This window comes from Pleuronectes platessa, chromosome 20 (assembly GCF_947347685.1).
Source record: "Pleuronectes platessa chromosome 20, fPlePla1.1, whole genome shotgun sequence".
In the NCBI taxonomy this organism is placed as follows: domain Eukaryota; kingdom Metazoa; phylum Chordata; class Actinopteri; order Pleuronectiformes; family Pleuronectidae; genus Pleuronectes; species Pleuronectes platessa.
This window is the reverse complement of record NC_070645.1, coordinates 7431699-7458686: the sequence shown is the minus strand read 5'-3', so window position 1 is coordinate 7458686 and position 26988 is coordinate 7431699. Positions and strand designations below refer to the sequence as shown.

At 40.8% G+C, this 26988-nt stretch overlaps 1 protein-coding gene across 2 annotated transcripts in view; it reads left to right on the top strand.

Annotated features, from left to right (window-relative positions):
• The window catches only part of oxsr1b (oxidative stress responsive kinase 1b), a 36879-nt gene extending 17693 nt beyond the window's left edge, over positions 1-19186 (top strand). For both annotated transcript variants that reach the window (XM_053412297.1, XM_053412298.1), the window contains exons 4-18: positions 2801-2942; positions 8665-8720; positions 8955-9064; positions 9404-9505; positions 9632-9765; positions 10395-10443; positions 11281-11346; positions 11442-11564; positions 13863-13898; positions 14248-14424; positions 14620-14675; positions 15029-15081; positions 15335-15403; positions 15713-15777; positions 16002-19186. In XM_053412297.1, coding sequence (XP_053268272.1) covers positions 2801-2942; positions 8665-8720; positions 8955-9064; positions 9404-9505; positions 9632-9765; positions 10395-10443; positions 11281-11346; positions 11442-11564; positions 13863-13898; positions 14248-14424; positions 14620-14675; positions 15029-15081; positions 15335-15403; positions 15713-15777; positions 16002-16076 — 1313 coding nt within the window. In that variant the 3' untranslated portion in view covers positions 16077-19186. The remainder of the gene's footprint in view (positions 1-2800; positions 2943-8664; positions 8721-8954; positions 9065-9403; positions 9506-9631; positions 9766-10394; positions 10444-11280; positions 11347-11441; positions 11565-13862; positions 13899-14247; positions 14425-14619; positions 14676-15028; positions 15082-15334; positions 15404-15712; positions 15778-16001) is intronic.
• The last annotated feature ends 7802 nt before the right edge of the window (positions 19187-26988 follow it).

Here is a 26988-nt window from a genome sequence, read left to right as displayed (position 1 = left end):
CCCAGTCTTCCCAGTCCCAAGAAGGCATAAGCACATGATAAAGTTAGTTAAAAAATACAAAAAAACTCCCCACGAAAGAGCAATGCAAAAAGGTCATTAAAAACGAGAGGTAATTAATTTCCTAAACTTCCCTATCAAAAAGAAATATTTAAGTAATTACAAATTTCTAACCTCAACTCCTTAACTATGAACACTATCAAATATGAGATCATCAAACACAAGGTAGCAGGATGAGCCAACAGATAGTTAGTTTACCTTAGACTAGAAAGGGGACATTTAGCCTGCTCGGTGCAAGGAAATCATTTGCCTAGCATAAATGTATGTATGATAAAGTTTGTTTCAATTGTAAAATATTAAACCTTTTTTATAGTAACATCTTTCAATCAATCATTGCCATTTATTTTTAAAGGGCGTTGGCCCCAGAAATCCCATATCAATCAAGCTCTACTTAGAGATGCTGATTGACTGACAGACATTATGCTATGCTAAGCTAAGTTATCCAGCTGCTATGGTAGCCTTATACTTGGTGTAGAGACATCATCAGAACTTTTTATAACCAATTGAGTGAGTAAGAACAGAACCATCATATTACCCACTGCACTCACATGAACACTTAGTCTTCTAATCCCATTTTCATTTATTGGCTCATTAGAACTACATCTCCGCTGTAATTGGAACTTGGCTCTATTTGCTCACCCTCCTACCGTGAGCGCTCTGCTCGTCACCTGTCACTTCTCATCGATCCCTCCCCTCCCTGCAGAAGCAGAGAGAGAGAGAGGAGGGAATGGTGTGGAGAGAACCGAGAAGGATAAAAACCAAACCGGCTCCCTTTTCTCAATGAGCTACAAAGAGCTGTCACATCAGAGACCTGAGGCTGCGCTCTTCTTATACTCTCCTCCTTCGTCTTTCCTATTCACTCATTTACATGCTCACAAATACATGCACTATCTCTCAGTCAGATACATCTAGTCGGCTTTTTCCGCCTTCCCTCGTCTGTCCCCTCGTTGGACAGGTTCGTCTCCTCCCCTCGCTGCTGAATCACGATTTCTACTGTGCACCGTCACTGCTTGAAGAACCCGTTGAACCCATCGTCCCTCCCTCACTCCCTTCTTACTCTCGCCTCTCTGTCTCACTGTGTCGAAGACTCGCTGCAACAACACAGTCTGTTCTCAGGTGGCCCTACATTGTCAGCCTCTCTTGGTAGTGCAGCAAGCGTTTGTCTGAGTGCCGCAGGCGAGGACACCCTGAAGTCAAGGAGCACATACATGTATTTGCACTCCTATCGGCACAGTTATTAAAAGGCAATCAATTAAGTCACGGAGTTGAGTCACTGATGGTGTTTTCGGGGCCTTGAAAGGGCGATTTCCAGCTTTTGTTTGCAAGTGCTGCTCAGTGTGTGTGTGTGTGTCGCTGAGGGTGTGAGTGTGTGAGCAAGAGAGGGAGGGACGGACACAGTGTAGCAGTGTGATGTTTGTGTGTCGCACAATACAGCTTGTCAGGCAAGTGCCATTCTATTTGCTTCTCTGCTTTGTCCCCATTCACCAGTGTCGCCCAATTTTCTGTCATGTCGAATGCAAATACTGAACCTCTTTTCAGAGAGAGATTCTTTATTCCTTGGAAGTCGCACAAAGGAAATCGTACCCGGACAGCAGTTTGACTTTTCATCCGTAGCGCTCCTTTATTCAGCAGGAGCCAGGTTGAGGGTGACCTGTCTTTTTCGGGGGGGGCACTAAGCTGCCAGGTCAGTTAACAGTGCCGCACTAGTTCCTCTGTTTAGCTGCAGCAAATGAAGACAAAGACATCTGCTTGACTTATAAACCCAGACCCTAACCTGTTCACTTATCTGTACTGTAGATCTCTACATTGTTTAAACAGCTCTGAAGGCAAAGTCATGCTTCAACAGGCTCCACATACAGTTTATAATGACCTGAAACTGTTTGTGTTTGTGACTTCGACTGCAGAGAGACTGTAATGATGATGTCATCGAGAGTCTTATCCCAGAGCGGCTGTGTAAATGGCAACAAATTAAATGGCCACGTCAGTAGCCATGGTGATTTTAACTGGCCATATTATCTGATTAACAGGTGGGCACCAGTTCAAAATGAAACTTACTTGGATGAAAAATACTTGGAACAAAAATCATCTGAGCCTTAATCTCCTGAAATGACATCATGTTTTCCCTTGTTTAATCAATGAGAGACTTGTGTATGTTGGTAGATACTGGCCGCACTTTCTGAACACAAAGATTGCACATTACAAATTCTTCAGGAGGGATTTCCCCTTAAAAGAATGTGTGGTAATGAATGTTGTGATATATCTCCCGGCACCATTGGTTTGTTTTGCCCTGGCCAAATTGAAAGGTTGTGGTGATGTTTAGGGTTAAGCAGCTTAATCTTGTTTTCCTCCCTCAGTATAATTTATCTTGGGTCTTGGACCGGATCTGAAAAGGAGCTGATGTGTACCCACAATCTAATTCATATAAACAATATAAGATTACACATAAATTATCTTGACTGAATGTCTGCCAATCCAGCAGGAAGTGTGTGTTTTCATAAATGCGTTTTGTTTTAGAGGAGGCTTAAACAAATGAAACTGGCCAGCCTGAGGTGACCCTCTCAGAGATGTGAGATCTTGATTTACAACGTTTATTTACCCAAAGAAGCCGAGTGCTGGACAATCTCTGTTTCTGTCTGACGGTAATGTTTACAATCGTAAATGTCATTTTCAACAATGACAAGTGAAGCAATATGTTTTTAAGTCCGGCCTTTTTGTCAACTGCTGTGCTTTATCTGTTTTCCAGGCTCCGTGCTAGACGTGATCAAGCATATCATCTCGCGAGGCGAACACAAGACGGGCGTCGTGGACGAGGCCAGCATAGCCACTGTGTTGAGAGACGTGCTGGAAGGACTGGAGTATCTACACAAGAACGGACAGATCCACAGGTAAAGAGGCTCGTCGGCCTCTCTGGTGCTGAAATAAAACTGACACATGACTTTTCATCACTCTCAGCAAAAGTACATAACTCCACCCCTGACTGATTCCTCTCTGGTCCTAGCGTAACAAGAGTTGTGCTAATATTTTGGTCTCCAAAATACAATATATAGAAGTGATTGGCGTTTTTCATTAACTCAGATGGACTGTACCCGTGAAATGGCATTTTCAGGCTTTCACTCTCACTCCTAAAGTTCAGGGGTATCATGCGGATCAGTGTGGAGAAGAGGCAGAATGCTTCCCCATGGGCTGCGACAAATGTTAATGACTTAACACTACAGAATGAAAAAAATCGATCTACATTTTTATTATTTCCTGTTAATGTTATATGACCAAACCCCTCAGTGTTTTAATCAAACATGTTTAAATAGAAAAAGTGCTGCAAGACGTCTGTAAATAGACTCATATCACACCCCGAGCTGATAATCTTTAAGAGCTACTATATGTCCATGCAGAAGTGGAATGTGTTGATGGCAGATTTACGTGCCATAGGAAATGTGATGCGGAAAGCTCTCCTCTAAGCCCTTTCAAGACCTGGCTAAGTCCCTGTACTCCGTCCTTCCGTTACAATGAACCCAGTCAACACACTGACTGGAGAAGCTCTCACACGACCACTGTATTTAATATTCATTACTCACTTTTTCATACGTCTTATCTTTTTTTTTCTCCACTAACACACACACACACGCTGCCCCAGACGAGCTACTCGTCTAAATAATGCATCGCCTTTCAGCTTGGTTAACAGCTGAGCAGCTTTCACTGTAGCATGCCAACACGAGACTGAGAGAGGCCTGATTGAAGAACGTGAACCACGGGTCTGGATCAGGGATGTATTGTCATCAGCCATGATCTAGTCTCAACAACCGGCTGATTAGAAAACTGCTTTAACCTGTAGCGGAAGCGACATTAACACTATTTAAGACATTATCTTAATTAAAAGGGAAGTCCACTTTGGTCTGCTGCAGCATTCAAGTATCCACTTCCAGCATAATGTTGTGAGGGTTATCAGTCAGAGCCAGAGAGAGGAAAATGTTGTCGTTGAATTAAACCTGCCTTCAACTCCTTGCCCTTAAGGAAAGAAAATAATAAAAAAGGTTCCTCTTTTCTGTCCATCGATAGTTTCTGAGTGAAAAGAAAAATGTGAGCACTGAAAACCATTGACATACTGAGAGCGGAGAGGCAATGGTCAGATGAAAGCTGCCTGCTGACGCAAATGTGTTCCCTGCGTTCCTCCTTGTGTAAGCTGGATCATATGAGAAGGAGCCTCTGGGCAGGGGTGATGGAGAGAGTCAAGTGGGTGAAGGTCCACGAGGACGGAGGGAGGGAGGGAGGGAAAGAGAGAGAGTATCACATGATATGCTCCATCCAGCTCGGGATGGCAGAAAAGCAATTAGAGTGTAGCGGCCTTGCACTGTAGGCTCGAGCAGAGACATTTACCACAAGACGGTCAACTACTCCACCTCCACGTTCACAGCAGCGTGGAAAAGCTGTGAATCAGAGGTGACACTTGTTCTCTAACTCAAGCAGCAGGTAGACACCGTACACGTGAAACAAGACATATACCTCATCGGTTGAATCTTAGAGGACTTTGCCTCTGAGTTAATTACTGGAAAGTGATCATGAAATTGTGGCTCTTTCTAGTTTTTGGAAACCTCGCGTCCTCGGAGGGTAAATAACGTGTTTATGTGTTTTAGCAATAATCAGGTAATTGCTGTGGTTACGCTGCTTTGGGGAGCAGAGCGGCTCTTAAAGCAAGATTGAAAATATGAGAAAATAAAAAGAGAAATGAGAAATAAAAAAAAATGATTTGGAAAAACATGAGAGTGCATTTCAGCGGTATGGAAAAAGCAATCAAACTATAGAACCAGAGGAACGATATTTCTGTGGTCAAAAGGGTATGGTTAAAGCGGAGGAGGTATTTCATCCCCTCAGGACCCACAAGGCATATCATAAAGCCTCTTTTACGGCCCTGTTACGGGCATTGTGAGCCTGGCACCAGGATGTGATGTCACAGGAGGTGACCCGGTGGAGCTGAAAGGTGCGAGAGCCGCCAGATGAGGATGATAAATCTGCCCGACAGTTTAATTGCCTGTCTATTCCCACCTGGCTACTGCTCGACTATCATTTCAGTGGGTGATAAATATAAGGAGATCACATGTGTTGTTTAAGTTTCAATCTTTTTTGTTGCATACACCTTCCATTGCAACATTCTTGATACGCTTTAAGGATCTTTAACAAGTAGAAATAAGCCTGTAATAAGCAGACTAATATTGTACCATATAGCTGAGTGACTTGTAGGAGTTGGGCCTTTAGCTGCAGGTCGGCTTTTTGTCTCTCTCCGCTAGTGTTTTTCTTTGAACTTGCATGGTGCATTTTGTCACCCCATCCTTCCTCCTCCTCCTCCTCCTCCTCCTCTCCTGTGAATGTTAATGACTGTCTGCACTCTGCAGCTTTTTTTTCCCTGAGTGTTACAATCTGCTGCAGTGAACCATAGCCTCCATGGTCATTTAATCAATGCAGGAGGGACGCAATCAGATAGCCTTGATCACTCTTTGAGCTTCCTCTGTGCTTTGTTATCGCAGTGAATCAATTCAATTGAAAATCCAGCCTAAAATAATATTCATGTTATTGTGGATAAGTTTTAAATTGTGGATTTCAACAAGCTGAACGAAAGCATGACTGTAGTGATGATGATGTCATACGTGGACATATATGGACATCGACTACCAGGATAACACGGCTCTGATCTCGTGTTTTGAGCTCATTATTCAGATGAAACTTATGTTGATGTCACAAAGTCAATCGGTAATTTATTAATTTAACAACTTCTTATAGTCTCTTGATAGCAAAAAAGCTCTAAACGTCCAAAATCATTAAAAAAGCACAGTGGAATTTCTGCATTGGAGAATGTTTCTCTCTTAAAGTAGCATAGGTCGACTCTTGAGTGCGTTTCCAGATATAGAAACAGAGTACATAGCTACGGCTTCTCCTTTTTCCAAGAAACATTACAGAAGAAAGATGACAAGTTGGCAGAACTTGTGATATGGCCCGAATGGGTAATTGGCCCAGTCTGAACTCATAATACCTCGTTAAAATACTGAATATTCTAACCCGTGCGACACCCTGAATACAACTGGACCCCCTGAGATGGAGACAGCGATTATGTAAACTAGGAAAAGTATTTTGGGATTCTCCCAGACATGCCTTTCAACCCCAAGTGGTCTTCCTCTGCACCTCCCCACTCATCCCTAAAAAGCAACCTCTCAAATAACTCGACTTAAATCATCCCCATTGTATGTGCTAACCCATACGTGTGTTCTTAATTAAGAAGAAGTTAATGGAAGAAAGCAGGAGATACTCTGACCTGATGTCACCTATAGCTGTTGTGTGAGGTCAGTAAAGCGGCAGCGGGACAAGTCGGAGAGCCGCAGAGCACAGACCCTCTTCACCGCAGCAGACGTTTCTAAAGGCGTTTTTTTCAAATCCACGAGCAAAGACTGTCATGTCTGCTTTTCATCCTCCCTTTCCTGTTCCTACTCTGACAGTTGTGCAAGTTTTGCCAGATGTAGCACACTGACAGCTCAGGGCTGCAGTCAACCATAGAAAATCTGGGTCGACTATAAATGTACTTCACTCTTCAACCAATAGATTTGTCGTGGGGAGGGAAAAAAAGAATCGATCTGCAACAGTGAACTGAGTTCACTCTACAGCTCTAAATGAATGTAAATAAACATGAAAAGCTCCTGTTTACAGCTTAAAAGAGCACTTTAACATTATTATTACAGCAAACATAGTGATATGGCACTGATGATATGTACACATTGTAAATGGAGCGTCCCAATGCAGACAAGTTACTTTTTTTTAGATCGGTATGAAATGTTAAGTGTTCAGTTTTATATGCAAAAGTTTACACTCAACTATTTTGTCATTAGTTTTAACAAAATGCTGCTACGCTACAATTTACACGACATGCCATGAAACCAACCCAGATAAGAAGATCAGTTAAAGTTGCCACTCGGTCTCCATTAGTTCGGGTGAGTCTAAAGTTTACACAGGTCATTTCTCCATCACTGCCGCTCCCCACCCCTCTCTATACAAGATCCGTCGGCAATGGGGTATTTTACTGGAACACTCAGCAAAAGAGGCCTCTCCACTCAAGTATTCACCAGCATTTAAACAAACATTTGAACTACGACCTGCAAGCTCTACAGTCTCCTTGGCACATTGTGCATCTTGAGTAGGTTGCTTGTAAAGATTGCACTTGCAGCTTATATCTGCAGGACAAGGGCTGCTCGAGCCAAAGTGCCAACTCCCCCTCCCTTTTACTTTTTTTGCTGCAAGACCAGGGTCCTCAGGGAGAGTCCAAAAACCCAGGCAGTTGAAATGCAGGGAAACTTTCATCTTGTATTTCACATTGTAAACATGCTTCAGTTGAATTCTTGTTTTAGTAGCACCAGAATCTTTCAAACCACTACATTTATCTCTGCAGCATTTGTAGACCACATATCTGGGGTTTGGCACAAGTGGATGGATTACATGGATTAAATTATGTGTCCAATAAAATGGTAAAATTAGCCTTTGTTTGTTGCAAGCTGTGTCATGTCTCATCCCAAACCAGTGCTCCCAAGACCAGTCTATTCTTACATTTTCATTGAGACCAGTTCTTTTGCCGAGAGGATCCAACACCATTTATCTTTCATTAATAGCTGCAAGTTTTTTACTGTACTGCCCCCTTCTGGCAGCAAGGTTAACTGCTCAGTTGTTGAGATAGCATCTATATTGAATCATGTCTGACAGTCAATTCAGGTTTATGATCCGTCTTTGGGTAAACTATGAATTTGAGACGTTACGGTCAGAGTAGTGGCTGACAGTGTTCTCGGGCTTGTCTCTCTTCAGAGTTCTTTGCCCTTTCGAAATCTTTATTATTCAAATTCATCTTTATTGTCCCTGAGGGGAAACTTGTTTTGCAGTCAGGCAAAGAGACTCTACCACTGAGTTTGAATAAACTGCATAATCAATTTACTGCACACCAATGTTATGGATAACAATACCCAGGTACCTACAACCTCTCCATTAATAACAGTTTGAACTGCTGGATATAACATCCTTCTAAAATCGATGCACATGTCGTTTGTCTTTGGTTTATCCTCGCTTAATAAGAACATAAACTTGCTGAAATGCTGGACAGCAGGAAGAGCCGACTGCCGTCGCCTTTCATTTGAACCTTTTGACTTTATCTCTGAAAGTCTGTTGCTATGACAACTCTGTCTGGCTGGTGAGATGGCAATATGGTGTGTGGCAGACAGGCAGTCAGACGGCTGTCCCTGTTGAATCCGCTTATCGCCACCAGGGGAGGCTGAACAGATTAACAACAGAGAGAGTGTGTGTGCGTGCCATTAATTAAGTCTTTTACAATAAGCCCACTCTGCAGAAAGATGAAAGCTTTGAAGCCCATACCGTCTTTCAAGATTTCCTCATTAGTAAACAGATCAAGTAAAGAAAATATCTCAAGTTTGCATTGAATCAGTGACTGAACAGTTTTTTCTACTTTCTCCTTCTTTCTTTCTTTATATGTTTTTTACCATTTAAACTTCACAAGACGCCTCATCACTTTCTCTTTGAGAGCTCTGTATGAAAGGCACTCATGAACAAATTCTTCTCTTGTCTTTACAGAGATGTTAAGGCTGGAAACATTCTCCTCGGGGACGATGGCTCGGTGCAAATTGCAGGTATTTAGCCACAAGGCATCCCCACCCTCCCACACCCAACCTGCATTGCTGCTGCAGCCTAATTTCCCCTGTTAGACTGCTGACTCTGTTCCAGTATCTGGGTGTGTTTATGCACAGGAGCCCCAATTTGTGGAGGAACATTGACCCTCTTGGCAGTACTATTATTGACTTACTTCTTTGGGTCCTTTGCGTGTGTATCAAATTTGTTCACCCTCTCCTTTCCCCTTTCTTCAGACTTTGGCGTCAGTGCCTTTCTAGCCACAGGTGGTGACATCACTCGCAACAAAGTGCGCAAGACGTTTGTAGGAACGCCATGCTGGATGGCGCCAGAGGTCATGGAGCAGGTCGGTCCTCTTAAGCAGAAAACTGAGAAATACAGACCTCAGAAAGTTAAAAACAACTTTATCTAAGCAGCCAAAAACAAACATGAAGATTAAATGCTAATGAAGGTCACAGTCATTTTTCATTTTTCATTTATGACTGACATTGTTTTAAAAAACACTCTCAATCAACACAATAAGACTCCAATAAAACTGGTCTTATATATTGTCTGTCTTAATGCAAGAATGAAACATGCAAACTTTTCTGTGAACAAATCTCATGTTCTAGATCATTTAACATGTATATTACCACAAAATAAAGAGGTTGTTTGTATGGGATGAATGTGATTTGTGTTTCTGCAGGTGAGGGGCTATGATTTCAAAGCAGATATTTGGAGTTTTGGAATCACAGCCATTGAGCTCGCCACAGGCGCTGCACCTTATCACAAATACCCGCCAATGAAGGTGAGAAGAGAAAACTGTGGAACAAGCTAACGTTACTAGAAACTTGTGGTTAATGATGCAGGACAAAAGTGGACACCAGTGGGTTCTCCTGTGATGTCTGAGCAAACGTGTTTGTGGTATCTTCAGGTGTTGATGCTGACGCTGCAGAATGACCCTCCATCCCTGGAGACCGGCATCACAGACAAGGAGATGGTGAAGAAATATGGAAAATCCTTCAGGAAGATGATCTCGATGTGTCTACAGAAAGAACCAGAAAAAAGGTGCAGATTGTAGATACTAAGTTTTAGTTTTAAAACACATCTGTTGACATCTGCTGTCCATGCTACTCCCGAGTTTGCGAGCACGCCCCGTTTTAGTTTGGAAACTAAAGATGTTTGTAAAGAATTTCCCAGTCATCTGTATTCACTTCCTGATTGGTTCTTATCAATCATGACTTGACTACCCGCGGCGAAGGCATAACATTGTAAACACTGTCTGTAGCAGTTCCACCTTGTCATTAAAACGGTGTTTAAAATGAGAACAAATCAGTTCGGCTGTAGCCAAAGTCTCATCTAACACAGTGTCTTTAAGTAAACGCATGTAATCCAAGTCATCGATGTTTTTGTTTCATCTGCAGTATTCTAATTATGAACAGAGTTCAATAACATGTCATAGGTGCAATTGTTGACACTCAATTTACAGGCAATAGAACTGTTTTACACAACTTAATTCATGTCGAGCAAAGTAGCATATAATTGCTTTTATTGTCCTGAGAGCCATCTTGATGCATCGCGCTTCGGTAGTTCTGTTAAATGTAATGTCCCAAGTTTTTCAATCAGAGGGGGGGTATAAAGGCTGTGACAGTCAAATTAACAGCACTAATTCATTGTTACTCTGTTGCTTTTTTCAGGCCAACATCCTTAGAGCTGCTGAAGCATAAATTCTTTCAGAAAGCGAAGGTAGGTGCTTGTGCTCCCTCTGGACCTGAGACTGAATTAATTACTCAGTGAGTCAGCATCAACCCCGTTTCAGGCACCGGTCGAACTGGTTGATGAGTAAATGTCTGATCCTGCAGAAGTGATTGTGTCTAAATTCTGTGAGTTTAGCCTCAGTTTAAAATGAATCTGAATCCCTTCAATGACAAGAGATTGATTTTTGTTTTTTGTTTTTTAGCTCCAGAGGTTTGGAAATGATTGAACGAGGGGTTTAATGTTGGGAAAGGAGCAAAAAAAGCTCCTAATAACAATAACGTGTCTCTCCCTGAGGACGTGTTTGTTTGAGTCAGGCTTACTCTCACTTGGTTCTCAGTATTGGTTGCACAGACCTGTTTCTAACAAAGGCGGGGATAAACAGTCTAACTCCAGCCTCCAGCTCCGGCCCTGCGCCCTATCGTCTGGAACAACTAGAGAGCTGCCTCAGCATGTCACACGGCCCAAACACAACCTGGTTGGTTTGCTGGTCATGACTCCGGTCAATGGCAGGAAACCCAGTACTCTGTATATCCAGCAGAGGGCAGGCCTTGCTTATCTAAACAGTATACTATCCCCAATGTAAGAGTGATGAGTGATTACTACAGTTAAAATTTGACTGCAGACATGCAATTTTCTTTCAATCGGTTTATTATATTACCAAATTATCAACAAGCCAAATTTAAGTAGCTTGAATTGAAGGTATGGCGTCAGTGAAGCACAATATGTGTTAACTGCGTGTATAAAGTGAGACTGAATCATGCTACAGATGAACGGATACAGATGATTTTGGAGTGAAGGCCTTTTTTTCTTTGCCTCTTGTGTCAGACCCACGAGTATTTAAACGAGAAGTTACTTCAGAGGGCGCCCACAATAACTGAGAGGTCAAAAAGGGTAAGACAGCAAATGTTAATATGTCATATCAAAATATATCATAATTTCCAGTTACTTGCCACTAAGACAGTTTTGTGTGTGTGTGCGTGTGTCAGGTTCGTCGAGTTCCAGGTTCCAGTGGCCGGCTGCATAAAACAGAGGACGGCGAATGGGAATGGAGTGATGACGAGTTGGATGAAGAAAGTGAAGAGGGCAGAGCTGCTATTGCTGCCTTAAGGGTGAGATGAACCTACAAGTTCTGTGTTTTTCTCCTTCACGTCTACACATTAACTCTGTTGATATACACCCCACATGTCCTGTCTTTTAATCGCTGTTCTCTTTTGAAATTGTCATGTGCCTGTCTGTCTATTGCCTCTCCACTGAGTCTCCCCCTGTATGTGTGTATGTTCTGTCCAATGGCCAAGGAGCAGCAGGTGAAGCCTGTTAGCGCCCCCAGGCGACAAGTGCGCTTCGCCTACCCACTCGAGCTGCCTTCGTCCAGGGTTGTTCACTTGTCTCATAAATACAGATGGCTCTCCCCTAACAAGGAAGGACTCTCTCTGCACGTTAGCTAGGGGGCATGTGACGGCTGCAGTCGGGGAGAAGGGTGGAGAAAAGAGCAGATAGCCTTTTGTTGTTAGAGCGAGGGTTGTGCACGAGTGAGGAAAGAAAATCTGGAAACTGGATCCAGTCAGACGTTAAGATTTTTCTTCAGTCGTTATAAACCAGATTATTAAATCTCTTCTTGAAAGTGAACTGTGTAGGGATACGCTATTATCTTCCAGATAATAGTACTGTGGTGGAACACTAACCCATTTAGAAGATAACTAATGTAGAAATCACCAGATTAAGTTGTGCAATAGGGTTGTGGAAAGTAAAGGTTCTGAAAAAAAAAAGGGGGTCCATGCTGAAGATGACATGCAAGTGGAAGTCAACCTCAACGCAGACAGTTAGTCTCTGCAGGTGTCTTTTATAACAGTGAGCTATTCTGTCACGTGGAAAAGAAGCCAATATGTGGTTCTCAGTGAAAAGTAGCAGAGATTGTGGTTAGTTGAACCGGAAAGAATAGGATGTAAAAGAAAACATGCTTTACAGGTCACAGATCTATTAACTGCACTTTTAAATTAAGCTATACAATTGCTTACACTTGGAGGACTTTAATTATTTGCACTGACCGTTTTCTAAAACTAAAAGAGTGAGAGTTACCTTTCCTGGACGCCATCTGTATTTCAATTTCTCATTCTAAAACCTCTTTTTTTTTTATTTAAACTGACAAAATCACTTTTAATTAATAAATGGCAAATTACCAATCATTCCTTTGATTGTTTTATATTTGATCTAATCACCATCAAGTGATTTCCAATGTTGAAGTCTCTCCGCTGCTTTCATGCTGCTTTTTTACCCGCTACTTGTTGGCAAACTGAACTTTGAATTCCTACATTAGGTCCCGCAGATGTTCAATGAATAATTGAAGCATCAATGATTTAGTGCAAAGTTATAACTCTTGTGCTCCGAAAAAAAACAAACTTATTCTCTTTAGTCTGTGCTGATAAGACAAATACTGTTTCCTCAGTAGCAGCGTGAATACCAGTCACATGACGTCTGAATCAATGGGCTTATTCAGTCGGCAGCTCGGACGCCACGTCTCGTCCTCTCGTCCTCTCAGTCAAGTCAGTTTGTCTTCATTTGGGCCTGCGAGGCTTCTGTGTAACTGCTCTGGTTTGAACTTAAACCTTTTGTCTGTTTGACTCTGTAACTGTGTGACTTTCTTCTGACTTACTCTGCTTCTTGGCTTTTTCAAATCTAAAACTCCAGGATATGTCTTCACTCGTTTACCACTCACTTAGCAGCACATGGAGGTGGGAGATATGGATCTCATCTATCGTGATAGACATTTACTCTATATGGTTTGATTTGAGTTTGATTTGGGTAATTTTACTTATATGTTTATTGGCTTATCCATTGATATGCGATAAAGAAAGGTTGACTTATGGGGTAAATCTGGGCATTACGGCTGCTGTAGTACAGAATAAATAAAGGCATGACAGAATAGAATAATAACAGAATAGAATGAAAAATGTAAACTATATAAAAACATAAAAGCACAGAAATTACTGTGTAGTTACGGGTACAAAAATACTATATATCCAGTATTCCCGTGTAATCAGGCCTGTTTATAATGATATAGCTTTTTATAGCTAGAAATATTAAAGGTATAGCTACCGTGTGTAGCAACCTCTTCTACTGTTTGGCATATTTCTTTCCATCTCATATCGTCCGACCATATCGGCACCACTCAGTGAAGGGTAGCTGAAGTACTATTAGTGCTTCATCCCTCCATTCTCCACTATAATGATATCACTGACTGCTCAGATGGACAGATAAGTTAGGGAAGTAAACGAGTGAGTAAACGCTTTAATCTGATTATCCCTCCTCTCTGGCTTACTGTGTTCTTTGCATCCACGCGTGCGGTTTTTTGCTTTGCTGAAGGCATCGCAGTGAAATCCTTCTCTGAGTGTTTGTTCTGTTTTCAACAGTCACCGAGAGTGAAGGAGGGGTCGCAGGGCTCAGAGGTGAGTGTCCAACAGTCTCCTTCCACAGTTCTACCTCAAACACTGGGATCACAGTTTGATATGGTTTTGATCATATTCTTTAAACCTTCTAGAAAAACAGTGAATTTAAAGATTTTACATACAAAGTGTGAAATGTGTTTTAAAATGATAAGCATAAGGGCTACGACTCTATTTTCTTCCAACTACAATTATGGTAAAACAAAGTGGTAGCAGGAGAAAAATTAAGGATTTACTATACTAAATACTGGATAGATGTTTCTCTCCATTAACAAGTGGTCTTTTGAGCTGTTCAGTCGTCTTTTGAACAGGGATTTAAGATGAGTAAGATCTGATGGACTGTCTCCTTCAGGTTTTCCAGACTCCTGAGCCGTCAAGTAATCAACTCCAGCCGACGGCCGCAGGTCAGGCAGAACTACCTCAGGCTGCAGGCCAGGTTCCACTGCAGCCCACACCAGTCAACACTCAATCCACTGCCCAGGCTGCGTCTCCCACACCAGGCGCTGCTGCCGCCGCTTCTCCCACACAGGTCGGTCCGAACTCGCTCAAAGCACGTTTTCCTCATATGCTTCTAGTTTAAGGCTACGAATATGTCAATCATTACTAAACCACCAGTTTACTTCCTTATTCTCCTCCTGTAGATTATTAATTATTAAACCAAACCTCTAATTCAACTTTAGTTTTTGTTCATGTATGTATGTTTCTTTCTGATGTGTTTCGACAGGCTCCAGCTGCTTCAGGGGATGTGACGGCTCCCATTAGTTTGGTATTAAGGTTAAGGTATGTTGACATGTTATCACGTAAAGATCGGTTAAGGAAAAGGTGATTAGTCTTCACAATCCCTGCGTGTCTGTATTTTTCTTTTATATGCTAAACAAGAATGGCTCCATGTAGAGCGCATACATCGTCATAAGCCATCAGGCTGCTCCAAATTTCACACACTCTTCGATATCAGTCACTTAGATATGACAGATTGTTCACATTGACCCATTCATACACGCATGCAGCACTACATGCACAAACACTCACATACGAATGGTACATGAATATTGCAATTTGATTCCAATGGAAAGAGTCAATGATTGATCCAGTTAACTCCTCTGATACGGTTTCTGTTTCCTTCCTCCCTTCAGAAACTCCAAGAAGGAGCTAAACGACATCCGCTTTGAGTATATGCCAGGGAGAGGTAGGTGAACCTTTTTTGTTCTGGACACTTTTATCAGTGAAAACCCGAAATGTGTAAGTTCCTTTCACCAAGTAGATTTTTATGCTGGAAAAACTCAGCTATATTCATTATATTTCAATATTTATCAGCACCGAGAAGAACAGGTGCTGCAACACAGTCCCTCACTGTTCTATTGACTTGACTGGTGCATCAGTGTTGTGTTGTCAAACTTATTAAGCCACTTGTTAATATTTGTTACTCATACTCTCTACAGACACAGCAGACGGCGTGTCCCAGGAGCTAGTGTCAGCTGGTCTGGTGGACGGGAAAGACCTAGTAATAGGTCGGTGATTCAAAAAAACATTTCCCTCCCAATATTCATCTGAAGGTTAAAAGTCTGTCTTTTTGTTTAATGTCTAAAAAGTCCACAATGCATGAAATACAGCTCCTCGTGCATGAACCACTTATACAAGGAGATTGGTTCTTGCAGCTGCTTTCAGACATGCACTAAACTGAACAATTTCTGAGCCAATTTTCCAGATATTTTCATTGTTCATGTCTGAAACAGACACATATTCAGGATATTTTGAAGTTCAAGATGTATTTTTATTAATTTTTTTCCCATCGGACTGAAATATCTTTTCAATTTCAGTTGCAGCAAATTTGCAGAAAATAGTTGATGAGCCTCAATCCAATAAAAACGTCACTTTCAAGCTGGTGAGTAACTTTTCAAGTCCCATTTTCAACTGAAGCTGAAAATGTATGAAGTATTTTCTACAAAAATCATCGATACTCTTGCAAGAATTATTATGAGTTCATAATGACAACATGAAAAAACGGACTACTTTCAAATAAAGAATATTTCACTTGACCTTTCAAAATGTTACATTGCTCAAATCTGTTATTTAGCTGTTCATTATTCCTCTGTATTATTTTCCCAGGCTTCTGGAACTGAGGGATCTGAAATACCAGATGACGTCAAACTGATGGGCTTTGCTCAGCTCAGCATTAATTAAACTGTTGTTCTACCTGGAACCATGACTTGCCTAAAAAAATGTGAAAATTACAACAAAAAAAATAGTTCAATGCATTTTTTTTCTTTCTATGGCTGTAAAGAAACCACTACTGCCAAAGAAAACAGTACCGTTTCATCACTCATAGGATTCTGCAATGCCGACTCGCTGAATTAGACGATCGGCTGAAGTACCAGAGCGTTCAGTTTAAGAACCACTCAACAACCGCGACAAAGAAAAGAAAGTTTACAGTGCATACGTAGAAGGATGAAAGTATCTCCAACTTTTAGTTTTTCTCATTCTGGTCTCCTTCATGGTTATTTTCTCTCTTTAATATGTGATGCATTTGCACAATCTTAACTAACACCCTTAAATCCCAATAAGTGTAACAATGCCTTATATTCATCCGAACTACTGAATGCACGTTTTGGGGGATGTCCCCCGGCACCATATGAAGCATTGTGTTGTCTGAAATGTACAACTGTGGTTTCAGATGCTGATGTCAAACCTTTTTACTTCTTTTGAAAGGTGGGGGGAGTTAAAATATTGTACACAAACCTGAAATGTGTGGATGCCAAATTATGTCGTCAGATAGAAGTGAACGGCCTTTAATAGTAAAATAAGTTTTTTTCTGTGTTTATTCTATATTTCTTTGCATCAATAAATAGTTAATAGATAATTTTCCTGAACGTGACCTTCAGCTCAGCCCATTTATTCCTAAGGACGATTTATATCTTTAAAAATAAGGTCAACAATATTTAACTTTGATTTATTATTATTAATAATAATATTTGTACTCAGTAGCTGGCCATTTCGTTTGAATCGACTTATAAAGACGTGCTCGTTTAAGCTTTATTGGCATCAGGATGGTTTATGTGAAATTAACTCAATAAACAACCCTGACCTTGTTTATTGTTACGAAGGAGAATGTCAACCAGTGCAATGCTGTGTTGTAGTTTTTACTGACACACATAGGATTTGTTGATTAAGAAAATATTAAATATCATCAGACATGAATCTTAATTGAAATGTAAAATAAAAAATCAAATGTTTAAGAAAAAAAGGAAAAAAAAATAGGTCACCTCTGTATTAATGAATTATTAGGTGATGATCAGAATTTATGTACAATGAAATCATAAACCTGATGTAGATTTGTTTATATTGGCCTCTTGTGAAAATTAATATTCTTTGATAATAGTAAAATGTTTGACAGCAGCTGAAACCACACGTGTGTCCGTTGGTATAAGTTTATGTCTGTTTGGAATAAGTTTCTCAAATCCTTAAAAACTAAAAACAAAAAAAGACTTAAGTGCATATTTTGTTTATGTTGATGAAACAAGTACTTGATTTAACCTCTAATATGTAAATATTGACATTTGGCATTGATTTGTTTTTGTACTGGGTGTTTCACTCTGCCTTTTTTCTGTCTTGTGACACAATTTGTGGGTTGTGGCGCCGCGTGAAGGAAAACAACCACAACGACGTCTGGCCTCGACTTCCCTCCTTCTGCAGGACAAACTGTCACTTTTACTGTATTTCATGTATGACGTTTATTTACCTTTACACGTAAAAAGAAAGACTTCAGCTTTTCACTTTTTGCCTTTTGGGGGGAAAAAAATATTGAATATAATTTTGCCGTGGAGCCACAGCTGTCTGCTCGATACGAGAGATGTTCCGATGCCCTTTTCCCTTCCAATACCGTTTCCGATACCGGGACTTTACGTATCTGCCATACCGAGTACCAATCCGATATTAGTATCAACATATACAACCTATTTAAACAGCCGTATGCTACTAACCCTGTATGAAAGGGATGATTACCATCATTGTTGTATGGCCTGGCTCCGGTTAAGTAAATACACAGTTTTAGAATCAATTTGAAAAACAACACTTAAAAATACATCTAGAAATGCACAACTACTTTCTTTGGCTTCGCATTACATTGAAGTCTTGAGTTGCCATTTTAATTGGGCGTACAATCTAGCCAAATTGCGGACATGTTAGCTAGCATGGGTGATGCTACACTGCCCGAACCCACTTGTTCACCGATCTAAAAAGATTACTAGCCAGTGGCAGTACAGTAAAACTGCTGTTTCCAAACTAGACGTGGTGTCGGATCAGTACTTCGGTTCACGTACTCGCCGATGCCCGACCCGGCATTTCCGGCAGTAACGGAGGCATTTCTGATGCTAGTACAGGTATCGGAACTTCAGGGTACTTCATACCTGCCCATCCTAAAAAAACTATGATTGTAAACTTTTTGAATGATCAGAATTGCATTTTTGTTGCAGGCCCGATCTCACATCCTCTCATGATGAATGTGAATCTCTGTATTTGACGCAGACGGCTGTGGCTGAAACACTCTGCTCTGTTGCATCGATCTCAAATGCCAGCAAGTTTTTACTGTTTCATTTGGTGATGTGATAATATCATAACCCTCCAGATGCCATATTGAATGATTCTTTTTTTTTTTGCTTGCAGATGAAATGTTAAGAGAAAATCTTTGTATTTTGACTTTAAAACATGTTACATTTTACGCTAGCCTTAACTTGAAAATTACCAAGTGTATTTTTTTTTCCTTTTTGTTGACACGTCAAATTTTTGATTCAGATTTTCGGTGTCTTTGAAATGAAGGCGTTGTTACACATGGAGATGAGGGGTTTGACAACATCGGTAAAACCCCAACGTTACACTTACGTTTCTAAACTACAGTATTTGTTGCCATTCTCCTGGTTTTCTGACAGGATAGCTGCGCATGAGCCCTGACAGAAAGTGCGTGTGCATGTGTGCTGTAAAGACCGAGCCCTGCTTCTAACGGAGATGAAGATCTACTGGATTTGTTCTCATTCTTTCTCCAACATCAGTCTCTAGTGTCCTGCTTACATGTCGTCTATCAAAGCCGGAGCAACCGAACAGATACAAAAAAATGAAACCTTTGTCCAGGCAATAACTCATCAAGGCTGTAATATATTTAAATTTCCCAACTCTTTTCACTTTATTTCTTTATTTTTATTTTTCCATTCTTTCATTTGCTCTGTTTTTGATCGTTTAGGAGTTCAAAGCATGTTTCTCTTGATTATTTTGAATCAATAAAGAATGAGCATATCAGCCAACTCTGAGCGCTGGATGATTTATTGAAATGCATCATGTTTTGTGATTGAGAATAAGTTGTTCCAATTAATAAAATACTATATGAGGAAAATAACTGAGAAACAGTCACCTACATATACTGGTACTTTGATATTTTGACTGATGGCCGTTGCCTTTAATCCTTCATTCTCCTGCTGTATTGTTCTTTCGCAATAGGGATATTTATCAAGTTGTAATTCAATTATTCTCCACAGTTTAAAACCTGAGTATTTCCTCCTCAGCTCTTACTCCCTTCAAGTTCATAGTTCTCATTATCTTGTCTTTTAACTATCCTTTCATCAAATGTTTTAATGGTTGCTGCATCCTGATTAGTGCACAGCAACAATATATCAAAGGCCTTTCTCCTTCTGCTTTGTTTCTGTGCTTATGTCAAGAAACATCAGTCACAGAACTACTGTTCCAATTCAAGGTCGGTGAACAGCTTCGGAGGGGCGACACAGACCATAGCTGTTGAGAAAGTGAAAAGAAATCCTGGATCCACCGATTTATACGGCTCCACTCCAGATTTAATCGGGTCCCACCCTTCACATAATTTACTGGAAATTGGTCCCTTTTTTTGTTTTGTAATCTGGCTAATTAATAAATAAACGCTGTTAGAAGGTGCTACCTGTGTGGGACTCCATGTTGTAAACTCCCAGAAGGTTTTCAGCTAGTTCGTACGGTGGCCCTGAAGTAGAAACGGACCAAATGGGAGAGACAACCCTGTTCTGTCCCAGAAAACAATGTCTTACAAACGTAAAGGTATATGTAGTTCTGATTGGATGTTAACAAACAACTTCACTCTTATAACTCTTTCATGTTTATCCCGAGGCCTTTATTCTGCAGTTAATCAGGCAGAGTCATGTAGATTTGTTTTCATCTCATTGGATCAAACATAACTACTAGCCATATTGCATTGCTAAACATTTTTAATGACATTAAACTATTCGATTCAAACCTGTCTGTCACCAGAAAGTTATCCAACGATGGGACACAGGTTTGGACAATGTGCTGTAAAACATCTTTTGAAACATCTTCCTCCCTCACACATTTATGCAAAGATGTTAATTAAGGTACGAAAGTCTGGACAGCTGAACAGCAGCTGGACTTCGCCTCCAAGGATCTTTGCAAGTAACATTTTAACACTGATCACCTATTTCTCGGTGACCACTTTACATTTTAACTCTACAGGAATAGATTACCAGGTTACTTCCTTGTTTTTGGCCCCTCTGAGGACGTAAAGTTGACAATATGAGCAGCTTCGGGGAGATCCTGAAGGAGATTGGGGAGTTTGGTTTATTTCAGAATCGTTTGGTTGCAGAATCGTTTGGTTGCTGCGTTATGTATCAACCATTACGATCGTGATCGTAATGGTGGATCCTGTATTGTGCTGGCTGATTGTGATAATAATAGGGGATGCTGTATTGTGTTAGCATCTGACAATTGGTTGTGGACCACGATTGAAGTGGCAGCTGATGGTGGATCCTGATGGCGGCAGTGAACAATGACTGTGGACTATAATGGCATCCGATCTTGATGATCGATCATGATCGTGGTGGCTGCTGACCATGGACTATGATTACAACAAGACTGCTTGAACTATAATCTTTCTCCTCAGATACGCGACCATTATTAACAATAATCCATCAATTCATTGACCTTCCATCAGGGGCGTTTCTAGAATTGAAAGAAAGGGGGGGCATAGCCTCTAAGGACGCTGAATGTTTGCGTGCTGTGCGTGTGCCATTTTTTTTAGTTGTATTAATTGTTTTAGGGGGGCTTCAGCTCCCCTTAAACAGGCCTAATGACGCCCCTGCACCTGTGTATTGATTTTTGTGAAGATCGGTCAATGTGAACACGTTCCGGGGGTCTCGGGGGGCACTATTGAACCATTTTGCGGCGCCCATTGAAAATTCCTCCAGAATAAGTAATTTTTCACCACTTTCTAACTTACATTTTGGTAAGAATTTGAGCGTGTTAAAGCCCTCAAAAAGCCAATTAATTTGCCTGAATAATAATAATAATAATAATAATAATAATAATCATTACAATTTCAATAGGGCCTCCCACTGTCAGTGCTCGGGCCCTAAATATCCATATTTATATGCCAGTTTAAATGTTGGACTTCATAGCATTCACACTATGTAACGTTCGTTGCAATATTTTGGGATAATGAGGAGGAAGAAGCGTCCATCTCATTTCAAATATTCACATCTTTATTGGTGATGTGATGTGTGATATCAAATGATGTCCAACTCATCAAACTGTTTTAAACAATATTAATTTAAAGACTTTTAATTCAAAATGTAGTTGAACCAACAGCGAGTTTTTATTTATTATCACTGACAGGAAAACTGCCCATTTAGTCTTCAGAGAAAATGTATTGATTTCAGATAATAGTCTTTTTTCGCAAGATGTTGATTTGAAGAGTGAGTGAGCCCTTTGGACTCATCTGCGTCATCTTCACTGTCGGTAGAGGTCAACGTTAAGATGTTTGAGGAAACCAATTTGATTAATAAATAATTGATCTGCATTAGTGTGCTTGAGTGAGTATTTTCAGCTAAACATGAAAATTGAAAAATCCTCCCATTTAAATTGTTTGTAAAGATTTAAGTGTGAAGAGTGTTGTTTGTCTCTGTATGTCGGCCCTGTGACACACTGCCGACCGGTTCTGGGTGTGTGATGGGATTTTAACAATAATACCTCATAGAAACCAGTACTTTTTCAAAGGACTTTTGAAAGAATGTCGTTCTCTGCAGATTGTTGTCTTCCTCTGTAGTTGATACACTGTATGCTTGATCATAAACCTGCTCACAGTTTACACATTTGAACAAACTTACAAAATAGTAAAGAAGTTAGACCTCTTTGGGCATTAGAGACATTTGAGTGCATTGTTGTTGCTGGTGAACAATCATGGCAGACTGGCAGTGAAATATGCCTTTTTAATTACCTGGACAGTCAACCTCTACAGAGCCCGAGGATGATCAGTAAGCCGGAAAAAAGAAGAAGAAGAAGCAGAAGTAAGTGAAGAGAAATTGGTGGCTGCATTGGTTCACATACTCAATAACATATAGTTATAAATATTTATAGATGTTGTGCAATAGTGCTTAAAAAGTGTTACCATAGAATGGTGTGCCTTTATGCACTCAATAAATTTGGTTATCAAAATAAAATATAAATCATTAATATTCAAAATATTAATATTAAATCATAACTTTAATTGGTTAAAGTTCTCGCGGGGCACCACCCTTCATAGAAGGGAAAAGATAGCCAATTTATTGATTAAGATCAGTCTCATTTAAATCTAGTTCAATTAGAAATCTCAATATTTTACCATTAAAGATTATATAATGAACAGGGAAGGCTATGGAGTTCTTAACAGTGTTACTGTTGGCAAAATTCACTTATGCAATATTAATGAAATAACAATTGTGAAAGAAGAACATTTATTATGAACATAATAAAGTATAAAAACACAAATTACTAAACAATCAAACTAACTAATGACTAACTGACTAAATATGAGTGTGTGTGTGAATGTAAATTAGGGGCCTCCCAAAATGGCTGACCAAATTTCACACCTTTCTAGAATGCTTTCAAAATGGTAGTTTATCCCCTAAGATAAGAGCCCCCCCCCCTTCTTCTGAGGTTGCTTTACGGGGGTAGGTTTAACTAGGTGGAGACTATGCGTGTGTCTGTGTAGATGTTAATCAGATAATGCAAGAGTCAGAGAGACCTACAAAGGAGGCCTGTGAAGGGCCTAACTAACAATTACTTTCAAATAACTTGTTGCCACAATATCACACCACATATCAAACTTATAAACACACACCGATCAAATAAACAGTCTTGCTTAGCGTAGTATAATTATTAAGCCCAGATTATGGTACCAGTCCGAGGGAAAGGGGAAAAGAAGTTGCAGTTCAGTTGCAGTTCTGTGACGTCTCCTGGCTTTGTGGTCGTAGAGTTCTGCATTCGCGATTCTGTCGAGCCGTGTGCTCAGATGCTGGTTGAAGTTCTCCTGCAGGACATCGCGTCGCTACGAGGAGTTTTGTAGAGCTTGAAGGGCGAGGAGATTTCCTTGAGAGGGGTGAGCTGGGAGCTGCACCTCTGACCTCCGGTTGTGGGTTGGATAGAGAAGGAAGCTGGATCAGCCAGGCCCCCCCCCTTGGCGATGTAGGAGAGAGAGGCTGTAGCAGCCTTCCGTCCTTGGAGGGATGAGAGAAGAGAGAGCAGCCTTCCGCCCTCGGCAGGATGGAAGAAGAGAGAAGAGAGGAAGATTTTGGGAAGACCTCTCCTTATATTGGCCCCGGTGACCTCACAGGTCTTGGACCAGAGTGACCAATAGGAGTGACCCTGGTGGTTCTTGACACCTTTGTGTGACATTGCCCAGATCACAGGAAATGCAGCATCCTGTTACATCCTGGGAGACGGAGTTCCTTGACTGTCTTAAGACAAAGGGAACATGTGGCACTCTGGGAGACTGAGTTCACTCCAGAACATGCGGCTTGCTTGTTTCAAGTTTGACTGAAAGGAGGCCTGTGGTTTGCACAAAAACCATGTCCCAACATAGATAAATAAAATTAATACATATATATTTATTGATTTTATTCCTCTACACTTCTGAATGCAATATATTCCAGACAAAGATTATCAGGTTTCTTCTTCCTTATCAGTAGAACTCGACCCCAACAGTTTCTTGTACAAGGACATGAATAAATATAATTCCTATCAAAATCAGAATCAGAATCAGAATTATTTTTATTGCCATGTATATTTCCACATACAGGAAATTGACCTTGTGTGGTTGGTGCACTGTACAAACAACAATATAAAAACAACAATAGTGATGATATGAGTTGTGTTTGTGTAAAATAATTTCTCTGTGTTTCAGGTGTAGTTCTCCATGTTGCTGCATTTAAAGGTACTGGCAGAGCTGATGAATCAGGGTCCACCTGTCTGACACACTACTAGTATTTGACACCGGCATGCAAAAGCCCATAATGTAGCCTCCCCGGTTCCTGCAGGATCTCTGGAGGCCAGTGTCTCTGTGAAGCCTCCGGGGCCAAACATCTACCTGGGTGAGAGTGTGCTCCTGCAGTGCACAGTGGAGTCCCTCTCTGCTTTTGTGAAGAGCTACCGGTGGTTCAGGTCCAAACCACACAGGGCTCCCACCCCCAGGCACCTGGTCTCTGGTGAAAGCTACTTCATCACAGCGGTAACACGGGAGGAGGCCGACAGGTACTGGTGCCAAGCCGAGTGTCGGGAGAACCGGACTGAGGTTGAGCTAAAGGCCCGGCCGGTCTCGCTTGGAGTGTCAGGTGAGCAGCAGCTACGACTGCAGCCACTGCAGCGCGGCATCAGGTTTCTGCTTTGCACAGGACAAATCAGATGAGTACAGAGGTTGTGTATTCTCAAACTGACTAATGCAGAGGCACATAGAGGCTCTTATTTTCCTCAAAACAGCCTCTGTCACTCCTCCCTATCATGGGTAAAAACATGGTTTATACTATTTCTAATTGATCAGAAAACTGTCAGAAGATTTTAAAAAAAATAGTTTATTCATTTAAGCCTATTTTGGCTTCATGACTGACTGTGTTTAGCAACAATAAAATGTTGAAAACCCCTTTGAGGGTCCCTGGAGCGAACCCTAGCTGACATTAGGTGAGAGGGTACACCCCGCACAGGTCAATCTCAAAATGTAAAACTGTCAAAAAGAATGTATATTAATTATCAATAGGATATCTTCATCAGTCATACATTTTTTTGCCAAACATTGAATCCAAAAACAGACACAACTCTCACTGTAGTACTTTATTTATTACAAAATGTTGCTGCACTCGACACAAGATTTGTTTTGTCTCTTTACTATTCAGAGGTGTGTTTTGGGCATAACATGCAATAAACCAATCAGAGAGCCATCTACCATTACCTTTAAACGTATTAGTGTCCTTGCACCAGCAAGGTTATTATAAGAGCAAGTCATCATATTTTACACCCTTTTATTACTCAATGCTAATATGTCTCATTATTATAAAATCCTATGTCATCAGTGTGAGATGTGAAGCCATTGTCCTGCTTTAATAACAGTGAGCAGGACACAGCTGTTGCCGAGCAGCAAACAAAAGCATGCTAACATTAGATACATTGTTGGTTTTATATTGTTCATGTAGGAATTAAATAGGCAATCTGACCCCTACTGGAGAAATTCATGTTGACTGGGTTTGACAGGAGAAGGAGAAGGAGAAGGAGAAGGAGAAGGAGAAGGAGAAAGAGAAAGAGAAAGAGAAGGAGAAGGAGAAAGAGAAGGAGAAAGAGAAAGAGAAAGAGAAGGAGAAGGAGAAGGAAAAGGAGAAGGAGAAGCAGAAAGAGAAAGAGAAGGAGAAGAAGAAGGAGAAGGAGAAGGAGAAAGAGAAGGAGAAGGAGAAGGAGAAGGAGGAGAAGGAGAAGGAGAAGGAGAAGGAGAAGCTTGTGACGATCTACAATGTCGAAATCCTCCGAGGCAACAGGAAGATTTTGGCTCTTAAGGAGGAGGTGTGGCAGCTGGAAAACCAGCTTAAAGACAGAGATGATGTCATAAAGATGGCAGTGGAGAAGGAGAAGGAGGAGGAGAAAGAGAAGGAGAAGGAGAAGGAGAAGGAGAAGGAGAAGGAGATTAAGATTGAGACTGAGACCGAGAGGGAGATGGAGACGGAGAAGGAGAATGAGATCCAGGCTCTGAAGGAGAAGGTGGAGCAGCTGGAAAACCAGCTGAAAGACAAAGATGATGTCATAACGAAGGAAGTCAAGAAACGCCGGCTCGCCTCAGGGCCTATGTTGACTGCTTGGCTGAGCTCACTGACTGTCAGGCCAAGGCTAAAATTCTGGAAGCAAGTCTGCACCAGGAGCCTGCACCAGGAGCCTGAGACAAGAAGGAGCAGTGAGGTGGAGGTCAACAAGGAGAAGGACAAGGAGAACGAGAACGAGAAGGTGCTTGCTTCAGGGCCGAAAGGAGACGAAACTGCAGCAGGAGACAACTCCAACTATGGGACTGAGCTACAGAAAGGAGGAGGCCGAGATGAGCTGGAGGAGAGAGAAGAGGTGGAGAAGCCCCCGCCCTCACCCTTTTTCTACTCCTCAAAACAAACCCCTCCCATGTCCGCCTTTGTACATATTTGAAATGATCTAATGATGTGTTGTAAATATGTTAATAACAATAAAATAAAAATAACTAGTACATTAACATCTACCTCTGTCTTTCTGAATATAGATACAGGATTCATTGATCAATTAACACAGTGTTGGAGTGAAACAAATCAGTGTGATTCATTTAGTTTGCTACTATTCATACGAACACAGCAGAGCATAGACAAACAATGTTTCTTAACTTTTTTACATTTGGTCAAATCTATATATTAATTATGACAACAATACAATAATAATACTATCATCTCATCTGAGGGCCCACCCATCACACTGACCACGCCCATCTGACACGCACACACACTCACGCACACACACACATGCACACACACACACACACACACACACACACACACACACAAACACACACACAAGTCATTATCATTTATATGTTTACTGTATATATACACATTTATTTCAATTTATTTATGGTTGAGGTCAATATCAGATCAGAAGACATGTTCATGGCACTGAAGTCAATGTAAAATGATTTAATTTATATAATCAATTTGTAAATTAATTATATAAATTATATTACAGTATGGATGTGGTGGTCTAACTATAAATACATTTGATTTTCATTAAATCATATATCTTTGATGTA